Source organism: Dermochelys coriacea, chromosome 2 (assembly GCF_009764565.3).
Source record: "Dermochelys coriacea isolate rDerCor1 chromosome 2, rDerCor1.pri.v4, whole genome shotgun sequence".
NCBI classification, from domain to species: Eukaryota; Metazoa; Chordata; order Testudines; family Dermochelyidae; genus Dermochelys; species Dermochelys coriacea.
The window spans coordinates 69,255,282-69,269,506 of NC_050069.1; the positions used below are offsets into that span (position 1 = coordinate 69,255,282).

At 39.4% G+C, this 14,225-nt stretch overlaps 2 protein-coding genes across 8 annotated transcripts in view; one reads left to right on the forward strand and one right to left on the reverse strand.

Moving 5' to 3' along the window:
• Positions 1–1,495: 1,495 nt before the first annotated feature.
• Positions 1,496–7,150, reverse strand: CHCHD7 (coiled-coil-helix-coiled-coil-helix domain containing 7). 3 transcript variants are annotated; one of them, XM_038392409.2, is made up of 5 exons: positions 6,984–7,143; positions 4,529–4,557; positions 3,709–3,782; positions 2,732–2,830; positions 1,496–1,678 (listed from the first exon to the last, which is right to left on the reverse strand). In XM_038392409.2, the coding sequence occupies exons 3-5, from the start codon at positions 3,760–3,762 to the stop codon at positions 1,574–1,576; spliced, it is 258 nt and encodes an 85-aa protein (XP_038248337.1). In that variant the 5' UTR covers positions 3,763–3,782; positions 4,529–4,557; positions 6,984–7,143; the 3' UTR covers positions 1,496–1,573. The 3 variants fall into 3 exon arrangements, with proteins under 3 accessions (XP_038248337.1, XP_038248335.1, XP_043363775.1); XM_038392407.2 differs by lacking the exon at positions 4,529–4,557 and having other exon boundaries at positions 6,984–7,150; XM_043507840.1 differs by lacking the exons at positions 4,529–4,557; positions 6,984–7,143 and having other exon boundaries at positions 2,732–2,862.
• Positions 7,151–7,292: 142 nt separating this feature from the next.
• PLAG1 (PLAG1 zinc finger) overlaps positions 7,293–14,225 on the forward strand; it is a 57,011-nt gene continuing 50,078 nt past the window's right edge. For 3 of the 5 annotated variants that reach the window (XM_043507843.1, XM_043507844.1, XM_043507841.1), the window contains exon 1: positions 7,353–7,537. The gene's annotated coding sequence lies outside the window, so the exon portion shown is untranslated. Of the gene's footprint in view, positions 7,538–14,225 lie in introns of all 5 variants that reach the window. The other 2 variants (XM_038392299.2, XM_038392300.2) reach the window with 2 other exon arrangements.

Genomic DNA, 14,225 nt, shown 5'->3' on the forward strand with positions numbered 1-14,225 from the left:
CACAAAAAAAATGTGATACATCATATAGGCACTAACTATGCAAACATGAAGAAAGCCAGGATGAAGAAGAGCTAGGCATCCAACAGAAGAGTAGTGAGAAAAACAGCAATTGCAGGGAGAAACTGGAGACCACGAAGTGTTGCCAGGATACGCTAGTCCATTACATTACAGACAAAAGCAACTATCCGATCAACTAGAACACACATGTGGCATGAGAGGAAGTCAGCCAAGATATTCTTGCTAAGTCCATTGCAACAGGAGCCTTAACGAATGGTTCCACATTGTGGAAGTTGCTCCCTCTGGCAGCATGGGATCATGGCTCACACTTTAAAGCCAACACTGGGGGATTTTCTTAATATGGTAAGATAAGATGGTTGATTAGGCAGCAATATGAACTGCAGCTCTCTGCCTTGTTTAATGCATGACAGGTCCAGTAATCTAGTGTCACTTTAAGAAAAAGTGGCAAAGGTGCTTTATGTACTATACATGCTCAAGTTGTGGCTTCACACTTGTTTCATTTTTAAATTTGAAGCACTTATGGTGCTGTTTGACAGTTCCATAGAGGAGGAGAAACTGGCTACACAATGCTATTAAATGCCCAAAATAAGATTTTAAAGATCTTACATTAATTGTAGGTTAAGCATTTTCAGTTAACAGTTTTTTGTTAATATCTACTACTATTTATCTGCTGGTGATGGTATAAAAAAAAGTATGTCATTGAAGGTAAAGTTAAAGTTATTAAGAGCAATGGAGTTCAACTTCTTCCCTCACAAGCCTTTCCCTAGACAAGCAGCTGGCTACAACTCTGATTAAACTTTTTTTTAAAAAACTAGAAATTAGTTCTATTGAAATCCATTTATGTATTTTTTTTTCTATAGTAGCTTGTATTATTTGTTTTTTTTTAAGTTGTAACTTCAGTGATTGTATCGTTGTCACATGCCTCCCATTAGAGCTGTGGTAAGTGACTCATGTAAAAATTGGTTTTTGTACATAAATATGAAAAATGCAGAATAGGGACCCTCTACTTTAACTATTACGCAAAACAGTAGGGTAGTAGTTATCGGTTAAGTTGTACCAAACTAATCTCAGTAGTAGTTCTTCCTCTGTAATTCTTGCTCTAATCAGCTGCTCTGTCCCCCATCACAGATATGCCTCTATGCCAAAACTTGTTTTGAAGAAGCTGTCAAATATCAAGGCCAATTATGTGGTATTCAGCATTAAGTGAAAGATTAAGAATTATTTCCATAACTGCCTGAAGGTCATCTTTGTACACATCTGTAGTGAACCTTTTAGGCACATAGTAATTACTATTTATTTGCATCATGGTAGCACCTAGAAGCCCTACTCTGACCAGGATCCCATTGTTCTAGGAACTGTACAAATAGAAGACAAGCTTTCCCTGCCACACTATGTCCCCTTGCCCCCCAAAGGGGTTTACAATCTAAGGTAATGTTTTTTCAGTTGGCAACATCTTATGATAAAATAAACGTAGAGGCAATGTTAAAAATTTTTAATGCCTAGTGACAGAAATCTTCATAAGTACATAACATAGTAAACAATCCTGATTGTGCAATCAGTATGGTGTCCCTCCTATTGACTTCAATATGTTCTCTCTCTCTTCTGCTGTAGGCATATTTGGTTTCACACCATCTCTTCTCCTTTGTATCATAACAGCATGCTGTAAACAGAAGAAAGTGAGTATGAGAACACACTGATTTCTCAGAAGTCTCTGCCTCTAATTTAGCTCCTAGTGAATGTACTTCTTAGAAGTACTTTATAGCAGAAACTATGTACTTAAAATCTGATTAGCTGATAACTTCAGTTAAATGCACTGGTATTAGTTAAGTATCAGATAATCCACTTTATCGTTTCAGTAGACAGTGAAAGCAAATACTTTTAAACAACTACAGTATTCTCATGGCAGTATATCAGATTAACTGCATAACTGTGCAACGCACCAAAAAAGCTGTTTGCAGACAAGTATTATTTAAAGTCATTAGCTAAAGGGTGTTGCTAGTAGAGCACAGGAGTGATTTCTCTGCAGATATTCCCACTGCAGAATGTTTTGTCTGAACAAGAAAAAGCTGGAGTTAGAAGGAAACTTAAGTGGCAGCAGCAGAACACCCCATGGAGGAAGAAAAATAAAAGTTAGGATATATTAACAGGAAGCAAAATAAAAGTGTAGGAGAACAATGTCAGGGAAGACAAAGTGAACAGAATGGTGAGGGAAGTTAACATAGGAAAGAAAACTCCCTGATTATATTGTTTAAAAATTTTGTTCTAATATATCCATGAGATTTGAGTCAGGATATAGTACCAGTACTAAATTATAAGATTCAGAAGGAGACAAGGGTATACAAGGGTATTTAAGACTGCAAAAAAACATTTGAGTAGACCCATTCAGATTTGTAAAAAAGGACAAATATAGCAGTTTAAGACTTGCACCTATGCATTACTTTAACTTCTGAAAATTAGTATAGTTATTGTTCTTAAAATTACACTGTGGCAAAACTAAAATTACTTTTTTGTTCTTTCATTTCTGTTTTAGCACTATTAAAACGAAAATACTAGAGCTTCAATTCAGGTCATAGTATTGACAGGATAAACTGAAATTATCTAGTGCAAAAAGTTTGATTAGTGTTAGGCCTTAGTTACCAGGATAAACTCAAAGGACTGTTTCGTTAAACCAAAATATTCTGTTTGATTGAGAATTTTGCTCAAGACTACTTACCCAAAATTTTCTGCAGTTTTTGTACTTTAAAAAATAAGAGGCACACATATCCTTTCTGTAGTTATTGTCATCCATACATTGTCTAGAAGCATCTGTTTCCTTTAATATGGAAGACAGGTCACACTTAAGAGCTGGTGGGGATAAATATATTTACGCATTTTAGTGTAATATTTCATTCTAAAAAATCCCCAAAGTATTTTATAAATTAAGATTAAGGGAGGCGGCCAACTTGTCTGAGTGCTACAAACAATAGCTGGGGAAGTAGGAGAAACTTTGCATCAAGGATACTAAAGCAAACGCCTACTCTTACAAGAATCATAGAATATCTGGGTTGGAAGGGACCTCAGGAGGTCATCTAGTCCAACCCCCTGCTCAAAACAGGGCCAATCTCCAATTTTCGCCCCAGATCCCTAAATGGCCCCCTCAAGGATTGAACTCACAACCCTGGATTTAGTAGGCCAATGCTCAAACCACTGGGCTCTCCCTCCCCCTAAAGAAGGGCCAGGGAATCTGAAAGCAAAGACTTCAATTATGAGTTGTGGCTGTTCAGCACCTGTGGGGGGGGGGGGGGGGGGAAATCAGGTCATCTGTCCTCAGAACACAGACAAAAGTTCTGTTTGGTTCTCTCAAAAGGTATCCAACGCAGTAAACAGCAAAATACTTGGGGGTAAGGTTTTTTTTGGGTAATTAAAAAAAAGGAGGGGAACAAATTCAAGCTACAAGGATTTAAGTCTGTCCTTGAAACCACAATCAGAATTCCAAACCTGATAACTAGAAGCCTACCCCATCCATTCATCTATTAGTTTCTGAACTTAGTATTTTCAACTTAAAAGGTCTAAATATTTCTGATGTTTACGCCAACACATACACCCCTTCAGAAGGAATAAGCTACTTGCTTTTAGAAGGAACTATATGGGTAGTTTTCATACCCCTATAATAATGCATCTTCAGACTAAATCATAACCGACCGATCTTACCGCTAGACATGGATTTGTATCGTGGTCTCTAAGTCGCTGCACATTTCTGGACATCCTAAAATGTCTTACTGCAGCTAAAAGCAGGAAAGAAAGAAATTTTTTATATTTGACCCACAAGTGCCATTAATGTTAACAGTCTCAGTTTGAATTTCCATATTAAGTGGTTTAACACAGAAACCTCTACCATAGTATGTACATGCAAGATACGGGAGAAATTTTTTTAAATTTAGAAAAAAGGAATATAGAAACTTGTTTGGTTTTCTGCATACAAGAGGCCCGGTTTTCTACTGTATTAGGATGCTTCATGCTCCTCTGATAGTACGAAGCAACGCAGACCAGTTTAACCAGCCACTAGGATTCCATTTTCCTAGCTATGTAGCAGCTCCTATGCCAACTCCTGACTATCAGTGTAGGGATTTGACTGAGGAAAGGGGCATGTCTCACATATTCCTATACCCCCAAATTCCCCAGATACTACAAAAGGCCCTGGGGCTTTTAACAGCCACTGCATATTTAGAGAACTCTCAAACTGCTCTAATTTAAACTGGTGACCAGCCTAGTACCCAGATGACACAACACAGAATTGAAAAGGAACAATGTGCACACGCAAACCCCTCCTAGCTTGGGCCAAGTGCTCCTTGACCAGTCCACAAGAATCAGGGCCATAGTGGAAACTAAGCTTTGAGTACAGAAACATCTAGACCTACTACTATTACCAATTAGTGATATGTTTGACACACAAAAATGGTTCCTTAGGGAAATGTCCACTTAAATTCTACTTAACCCACGTTTAAAAATCTGATTTTTAAACAATGCTTACCTACGACTATTGAAGCGAGTTTCCAATTGCTAAACCAGTGTAAAATAAAGTAGAAAACTAGTTTCAGTTTGACACTGAGCTTCTTACTTGATCTCATTTTTCTACAAAAAGCTACTGTTAAAGACAAGCTTAGAAATACAAATATAATTTAAGAGTTTCTACAGTAAAAATAGCATCCTGTACTAACTTTGCTTACATCAGTAACAAATCTATTTAGTCCTTTTTACCACTGCAGAGCCAATACATAGGAGGTAGTGGGATTCTGTTACTTTTTGTAAATCAACTGAACTGTTAAGTTTCAGCTGTAGGCCATATTCCACTCTTGGTTACATTTGGGCAGCCTCTCTGAAAACCAGGTTGCCAAGGTGCTACTAAGGGCAGAAGTTGGTTTCCTAGTTTGTTTGGGGGTGGTTTTATTTATACCACAGGTAATTGTGTACAAGGGAGAAACAGCTGCTTCACTTTCAGATCTAAGACCAGAGTATATTGTTTAAAAAACATGTTCTAACTGAGTTTGAAGTCACTGAAACAAACTTGAAACTCCGATGCCTTTTTAATAGGCACTTTTCCGCAGGAGAACCATACTTTAGAACAGTTTCTTTTGAGAAGCATTTGAACTCTCAGATTTTAATGCTGAGGAAAGACTGCATACAAGTTAAAAATGTTAACTCACCTACCGAAAGTTTTTTTAGCAACTGTTTTCACAGAGAGCTTGACATTTTAGTTGTATTTTAACTTTGATATCTGGAACTAAATATTCCATTTCTTTGCTACAGCAAGAGTGTTTTTGATCACAGAGGGTTTAAAAATAAACGGATGTACACTAACTAGACAACCAGGGACTGCAGAAAAGGTCAAAAGAACTTACATCCCATCGACATCAATGCTGTTAACATGAAATCTCAGAGATTTGCCCAAGTATTACTTATAACTGGTGTGTTGTGCTTATTTTAGAAAAGCATGATCAATAAGGAAACATTGGTGGTATGCTTTTAAGTCTATCTTCATGAAAGTGACCATTCAATGAAGAGGCTGAAGGTAACTTACTGGAAGCAGATTTTGTCTAGTGTTCACACTATTGTAAGTCAGTCCACAAATGACTAGTAGCTCATTTAAAGCTGAGATCTTTCCAGTGCTGGCCAATCAGTCTAGTCCAATTGACAATGAAATGTAGGAAGCGTATTGTTCGTCAAATTGAAGTTTAAAAAAAAAATAGGTTTTGTTCTTATGAAGTCGCTTAGTGATTTGGTTTAGAACACGCAAACGCTTAAATATGCTAGTCTATTTGCAAACATACTGGGCACTACTACAAAAAATAGTTCATAAGTAAGGGCACCGTGGAAAATAATCTGATGGCTCCTGAACTGATTTTTTTATGAAGTGCTTCAACAACATTAGGAGCACAACCCTCTATCAAGCCTGAAAGGCAGGTAGGTCACATGCAAATGCTACTACTATTTAAGTTAACAGGAAGTAATCTCTCCTCTCCCTCCCCTCGGTTTTTACACATCTACAGGCTGACCTTCCGGCTTTAGGAATACAGGGCCAACCCCGAACACATCAAGGGTTTGTTTGTACTACGGTTTTTAAGTATGTTTTACTAAATTGGTTAACAGTTGTAAACAGCACAGACAAGGAAAATATTAGTTCCTAGTACAGTTTAACCCTAGGGCAGACTTGCAGTTCAAGAGCCATCAAGCTATTTTCCAGGGCTCCCACTGCTGCCAAGTCTTTCAGCGGAGCCTAGCACACTCAAGCCCTAACAGGGTCCAAACGAGGAGGGCTGAATTAACCCCTCGAGCTGTGAGAGCGGAGGAGGACGTTACAATAGGTGGCGGAGAGCGGTGCAGGGGCCCCCCGCCCCCCCCCGCCTGGCCTCTCCCGCCTCAGAGCGGGATCAAGAAGGTGCCCCCCAAAGTCGCTTTGGCGGGCGCTGCGCTCCGGGAGTCCGGCGGGTCTCGGGAGGCCCCAGGCTCCGTCACTGAGCTGCCCCCCGGGGACACGCAGCACAGGCTGGGCGCCTGTCGCGCACTTGCTCCGCCGTTTCGTCGGCGCCGCGTCCCGGGGGCGGGGGGGGGGGGGAGACAGGGCGCCCCCGCCGCTCGCAGAGGAGAGGAGCTGCGGCGAGTGTCACTTGTTCCAGGGACAGCGAGGCCTGAGCGCCGGTCCAGGCTCGCCCTCCTCTCGGCCGGGGCCCGGGCCCCTCAACTGCCGGGGGCGCCCCCTGCCGCCAGGGCAGCCGGGGAAGGGAAGCGAGCGGGCTCCGCTGCGGCTCCCCAGCCCGAGGCGGGAGGGCAAAGCCCAGCTCCTGGAGCGGCAGCGGCGGGTCCCCGGCCCCCGCCGCCGCCGCCGCCGCCGCCCGGGCCGGGCGGCAGGGGGAAGGCGGCGCGGGACGCCCGGGCGGGCACGTCCCGGCGAGGGAGAGCAGCCCGCCGCACCCCGGCCCCGCACTTACCTCACGGGCGGCTAAGTAGGCGCGCGAGCCCCGTCTCCAATTCGAAAGACGTCAGCGGGGGCTCAGGCGGCAGCAGTTATGTAGGGGCGCAGCCTAGCCCGCTCCCGGCCCCGCGGCTCCCCCCGGACTGACACCGCCGCCGCCCACTCCCGGCTCCCCGGCCGGCTTGAGTGACAGCGCCGAGCCCGCGGCCGGGCCGCCAATCCCCGCTCGGCCCCGCCCTCCCCTGGCCTGAGCGGCGCCTCCTTCCGCCAACCAGGCGGGCGGCGCGGGCCGCAGGCGCCTCCAGCGGGGCGCGGCCGGAGCCCTGAGTGACGGGGGGAGGCGGCCAACCCGCGGCGCGTGTGGGCGGCGGGCGGTGTGGGCGCGGCGTGTGCGGCAGGCTGGGCTGCACCGCAGCGCATACACTACAATGGCTGCTGGAAAGAGGGGAAAGCAAACAATTTCCAGGCCCGCCGCGTCCAGCCCGAAATATGGGAAAAAAATTACAGAAAAATCGGAGAACACTGTAAAGGGTGGAAACGGGGCGCAGAGGGGATGCTGAGGCTCCCGCGGTGAGTCTGCTGCGGGTTTGGGGGGCAGGCGCCGGGGTTTAGCAGGGAAATATCAGGGTTATTTAAATTATGAAGGGGGAGGAGGAGGGGAAGGAGGAGGAGGGGGGAGCGGAGAGCGGAGCAGCGGCAAGGAAAAGTTTGTGTTAATCGCGCCCCCCTCCCATCTCTGAGCTGCCCCCACCATCCTTCTGGGGACCCCAAGGCAGAAAGTAGGGGAGAAAAATATATAGCCCGGAAAATGTATTTTTATAAAAATATATCCTAGGAGTTTAGTCCGCCCACCCCCCTTCTTCCCTCCTGCACCGTAGTAGTTAAAGAGGGAGAGAAGTTTGCCTGGGGAACTCAAGGAGGGAGAGGGGTTCTCCCCCCCCCCCACTCCTTAGCTTCGTTGGGGAGTTCTGAAAAGTTTTTTGCAGAAGTTTCCCCCCCCCATCTTCAAGCACCCCCCCCCCTCCTCCTTCTCCAGGGTCTGTGCTGTGAATAGAGTGACAGCAGCGAGAGGGAGCGGAAGACATTAGAGACCGTGTTGCCCAAAAATGAGGGAAAAATTAATATAAATTCACCCGAAGTATCAAACCAGGCGCGTTTTGCACAAAAATTTCCCGGGTGGACCCCAGTCTCCAGAGTGTGTCCTAGGAAGTAGGCAGCTCACTCTTTTGGGGGGATCTGGAGTCGCTTTGGGGAACTCAGCCCCCCTTTCCTTCGTTTTTTGTGTGTGGGGGGAGGTCTAAAGTTTTTCCTTTCATAATAAAGAAAAGAATGTATCTGCTCTCCCCCCTTCGAGTCGCCCAGGAGCCTTTTGCTTCCCTCATTCGAGTATGTTTAGAGGAAAGTGTGAATCCAACTTAGTGCTGAGTGTTGTTGCATTGGGGAGAGGGGTTTGTTAACTGAAAGCAGGAGAGATCCGGAGAGAGAGAGAGAGAGAGAGCAGGGACAGCTTGTTGTCAGTATCATAAACAACCAAAATGGAGGGAGAACTGAGGCATATAACAAAATAAAAATTAGAAAAAAATTCCCAAAAATACTTAAAAATCGGGGCCGATCCCCCTTTTCTTCCTAAGGGTAACAGAATAAACCCCGTGTCCTTGCATGCCCCTATTAACGTTTCAGGGAGCAAGGAGTTAATATTTATTATTTTTTTTTGTTGATGAATTCTTTGGAAAGGCAAAAGCTTCTTATAACTCGCCACCGACAATAAGAAAACGTGAAAATCCCATTCAGATGAGAGAGGTGGGGGGAGATGATACTGCAGAAACGACATAATTTTGGGGTAATGTGGAGTGATTTTTAGATAAGATAAATGCTATATTTGCTCCTTTTTAACTTCCTTTTTAATGCTCTTTGTGTGCGGTTGGTTTCTCTTTTTCTTGTTTTTTGGCCGGAATGTAATGCCTTTGTAGTGTCACTTTCTTGATCTAATTAGGATGTGTGAAGCAAAGAGTAAACCTTTCCGGTTTATAAAGTACATTTTCGTTGCATTTGAAATTCAAATTTTACTTGTGACTCCATCCTCTATTTAAACTGGATTCTTCAGTGTAGTGCTGGATTGGAACATTACCTCACAGAGAGAAAGTGAGGGCACCTCTTCTGGCGTAGAGGGCGCAGAGTAAGGGCACCTCTTCTGGGGATGCCTTGTGATTTCACTGACATGCTTAATTCACCTGTCTGTGTCCCATAAAGAATGTATTCAGCAGCCTTCTCGTTTTATTTATATAAAATGATGCCTCATCTTGCATCACATTGAAGTTAATGCGAAAGTGCTGCTGATGTTGGTTCCACGTGGGATCAGGGACAGAGCAGGGCATTTTAAAGAGACAGCTTCTCTTTTCTTATAGTTATCACCTATGCAGAACCTCTGCCTAAAGCAAAGGGGTGGTTCCGGTTTTTTTTTTTTTTTAGATAAAGACATTAAATTGACCTTTGTATGATAAATTAATGCCACATAATAGGGATAAACTTGCAGATTCGTTTGGATCCAAGCATTTCTTTTGTGCTTAGCAAGCCTTCAGGAGAGTTTTCCTAATGCATTAGTTAAAATGCTGTGTTTTGGAAACTATTTTGGAACGGATGTTGCAGAAATTAAAAAGTCTAACATTATTAATATAAAATATAGTATACTTTTACTAGTTCTCAATTTCTTGAAAGGAGACTAAAGGCTATTATGTAACAAAATTTCATAGCCATCTTGTAAAAAGTTATTAAGTGCATAATTTTCACTTGGAGTAATTTCAGCTTTATGAGGGACATATAACTGTCTGTTGAAAAGCAGTGCAAAGCTTCTTCTGTATTTAAAACCTGTGAACAGTTCCAAAAGGTTTTGAAAATAGTGCAATAACTGTTTGCTTTTAATTGGCTAAACTAAGGGCTTTTTACATGTACACCTTAGCTGTGTAATTCTAACATCTCTTGAAAAATTACCTTCAGTTTTTTAAAGAATCTTAACTACACTCAAGCTCCATATATATACATTTAACATCAGTATGGTAACTGGTACAGATTCCTGCTGTAATTTTAATTTGTAAATATTTAACTACTATGATGTGAATTGTTCTCTTGTCTATATGTCTGTATCTTGTATGTATTTTAATTCTCAATAAGACATCTAACTTTTAAAATTCTTAGCATAACTTCTTAATATACTAATTAGATATCTTTATCAGAAATTATTACATTTTTCATTACAGTTGATTTGTTTGTGTAGCCTTTATATTTAATTCTAAATTAAAACTTAAATACAAGGAATCCACTTCCGGAGATAGGAGGAGGGCTGAACTTGTAGGGAAGCCTTTTCAGCAAATGGCTTCTTTTGCCCTATAGACATTAAATATGAGTTGTTATAGGCCACTGCTGTTCAACAGGCTGTGCTTACAAGCAATCCGTACCTTTATTGTAAATGTGACTTATTGACTGGGATAGGCTTGTGGTTACAGATTTGGAAGAAATCACACAGTTTTCCAGTGACTCAAGCTTTGAAAATTAAATCACATCAACTATTCTTAGGCAAGAAAAAAGCTCATTAAGGGAGAAGGATTAATCTGTTAGCATGAAGGAATGAAATTGTACATTTTTACAAAACTGTCTTTCCATGTTTTAGAGATCTTTCATATATTTACAAAAGAATTCAAATTTAGAAGGGCCTCTCCAATTATTTTTCCATAAATCTTTTCCTTTTTTGTTGATTAAAGTTATACTTACTGGGAAAAAAAAAACACATAAATTTGACAAAATTCTTGAAGTGTCATATGTTTATTTAGTGTAGTGCAATTTTTTAGTTCTTTAGTTATACAGAAGTAACTTTATTACACTAATTAATGATATCCAAAATAAGATTTTTTTAAAAAAATTGTAAACTAATGCTACATTGATGATAATCGGAAGTATTTAATGTAAGACATCTAATTTATTTGGAAACTTAAATTATCATTTACTTTTTGTAATCCTGAATATAGATATAGGCATTGTTCATAACATCAAGTGTGGTGTAACAGTTGCTGAGTATCTTTCTTGACTCGCAACTGTTTATTGGGAAGTGAATCCAGTACACCCAAGTGTAGTACAAAATTCAGATGCTCTAATTTGGGTTTGATCTATATTCCATTTTTCTACTTGAGTATATGTTAAATGTTACTTGATAGTATTCTTAATATCCCTAGTTGCTCTCATTTTGTAGAATACTGAGTTATTCTTAGAGTGATGAGGTGATGTTTGGTAGAAATAAAAGGAACATTTCAGGCAACTGAAGATTTTAGAATTTAGATTTCCTTTCTCTAATATCTATAGCTCTGACTTGATACATGATAAATCATTTGAAAATTTGCCCTTTAAGTATCTAAGGAAATAAATGTTGATGGACTGTTGTTGGTAAAGTTGTCCTAGTTTCTGTAGGTAAACTAGAATGTTCTAAATGCATTAAAAACTTTTGTAGGCATTTATCTGTCCTATCAGATAATGTTTGCATAGGTTTTATTAGTTACACTGATTCTAAAATTGTTCAACAAATGCAAGAATATAGATTCTGATACATTAAACTTTTCTTGCACACTTAATCTAAGTATGGTTCTTGGCATGCACACTTTATTTAGTAAATTAGCCTGAAAAATGAGTTTCCCCAAGCACAGGTCTTTGAAATTTAAATTACAATTTTTTCAAGTTTTTTTTCACTTTATTTAATACAAAAATTCACTTCATCCTAAGTGGAACTACTTTTAACGGTCATCCGTCTCCGGAGCTATTGAGTCAAAATGGTGCCCTTAAGTCTCCTCCTTTCAGTGCAGTGCAGATGTTTTATAAAAGGAATGGGATAAAGTGGGTGACTACTTATGTTCTGAATTAACAAGTATTGAAATGGTTTTAAATGATTTTACTGAAAGACTTTTTATTTCAGAAACTAAAACCTAAGGTTTTTATCTGTTATCTATAACATGTTAGATCTTAAAAACTAGCTTTCATGATTAGAGAAATATTGTTAGGAAGGTGTCCTAAACAAGTTAATTTGTTTACCAAAGGATAATATTTTGGAAAATGTAAAACATGCAACAGTGCTTAACCCATCCTCAGATGCATTGTAGTGTTAAAAGGAACTAGCAACCATCTCTACTGAGGTGACAATATACTTGGTGAGAATTTCCTCTTGAAATAGAATAGTGAACTTTTAACTTTCTTTACTTTTGATATTGCATATTTCTATCTGCCCAATGAACTGCTAACCATCTTTAAACAATTACCAAATGTTTAGGTAGCTTTAGGGAACTATTTCAAAATAATTCAAATATGAGAACAAAGTAACATTTTATATTGATCAGTTGTGAAGTAAGTGTTTTGGAGTTCTAATGTATGGCAGAAGATTGCTGCATTTAGAAAGTAAAATATCTTGCTAATAAAATAATGTGTGTTTTCCTGTTAATCAAAAATCACATCTAGGACTTAATCAAATGTTTGATTTATAAATTATGCAAACTTGGGGTTTGAACTTAAAACATATTACTTATAACTCATTAGACTTGCTCATGCAGGTTCCTAGACTTTAAATTATTTTAATGTAATGGGGAGCATAATTATCTATTATCTACAGTTGAATAGATTGCAATTAGTAATGGATTTTAAATGACCACTTGTCCACAGAACATCAAACATAACTACACCAAATATGAAAAGAGTTCTAATTGTTTTGTATTACAATAATTAGAAATCTTCAGCTATGAGAACCTAATAATGAATAGCTTTGATCATAATAATGCCATGTTAAGTTCTGCTTTCAAGTATATTAATCTGCTACTTGGATTCTTTTCTTCTCTCCACCCTCAAAGTGTACACCTGTCATTCTCATCTTTTTAGGGCATATTAGCAGAAACTCCAAGTACAATTTCATATTTTAAAAAAAGTTGACAAGACATTCTGTAATACTGTAAAAAACCCAAAATCGTGATGTGATACTGCTTACAAAAATGGGTCATTCTCACAGACTATATTAAAATTGTTAATATTTAAATGGTCCCTGGATAATTTGTAAACAGAGTTACTGCAGGATCATGGTATTAAAACTGCCCACAGTGACTGAGGGAATCTGAGATGACTACATATGAAGTGTGTGTGTGCATACTTGAACACTGAGAAGTGGGAGAGCTTATGCAATTATACTTCTGTTAATAGGATAAATTAACTTGTTTTGTAAGCTTTCCTAATATCTCTTATTACCTTTAAAGTACACTTATCTGTTTAGAATTTGAATACATTTTGTCCAGTATATTTTAATAAAAAGTAAATGGACAAAATTCTGTTTTCAGATGCACCATCAAACTCTGCTGATTTCAGTGGAGTTGCATGGGTATAAATGAGGGTAGAGTATGGTCCAATGTTCATGATTTTATTTATTTATTTTTTTTGTCAAAGTAATAAAGCATAAAAACAAAGACTAAAATAGGTAAAACAAATGAATGTACCCAAGGTAGGCAATAATACATAGAACAGTAATTTAAAACTATGAAGTAAAATAACTTTATTGAATTATAAGAAGTTAAATGGGAACCAGAAGAGCAAAGTTTAATATGACCATAGAAAGAATGAAGAAATATATATGTAAAGGAACTTGGAAAATACAAAAAGTGTCTATTCCAGTAAATTGAATTGTTATAATCTTCTTTTGCACTTAACATGCCAAATGCCTCTCTGAGGAAAATATCCCTAGAAATCAGATTAAAAAGCGTTTAATGGGAATTTTGTCATACTTGTTATGAGTAATATTAGGGTAACTAAAAATAATATAATGTTTCTGTAAAAGATAGGTCATCTAGGTGCATAGTTTGCATGCTGACAGCGACCTAGAATTTTCAGTAAATGTCTTTTCAAATCTTTACTATCACATATACTACAATCAAACAATTTACTGTAAAGTTCTACTCTGCATATAGTGCATACACAATCATACATATTTTGATGTGGGGTCAAATTTAATATTTTTAGACTGTCAAAAACTCTCTAGATTTTTCATTAATAAAATTTGCGTAATAGAATCTTGCTTATTCACATTGATTAGGGATCCCATTCCCAATTACTGAATTGTGCAAATCATAAAGTAAGCAAACAGAAAGCAAGGATAATGCGTCACAAAGCTCATCTTGTTTATTGGTTTGACAAGTGTATACTGTGGTGTATCTAACTTACTAGTAAATGTTCTCTAACATATTTTGAG

What these genes read in the sequence shown, in the direction of transcription:
- CHCHD7 (XM_038392407.2), bottom strand. Translation starts at nt 3,762, where the DNA reads ATGTCCAGAAATGTGCAGCGACTTAGAGACCACGATACAAATCCATGT. An exon ending in ATACAAATCCATGTCTAGCG is followed by an intron (nt 2,831 to 3,708) that starts GTAAGATCGGTC and finishes TCCATATTAAAG; the next exon opens with GAAACAGATGCTTCTAGACA. An exon ending in AAAACTGCAGAAAATTTTGG is followed by an intron (nt 1,679 to 2,731) that starts GTAAGTAGTCTT and finishes TTCTGTTTACAG; the next exon opens with CATGCTGTTATGATACAAAG.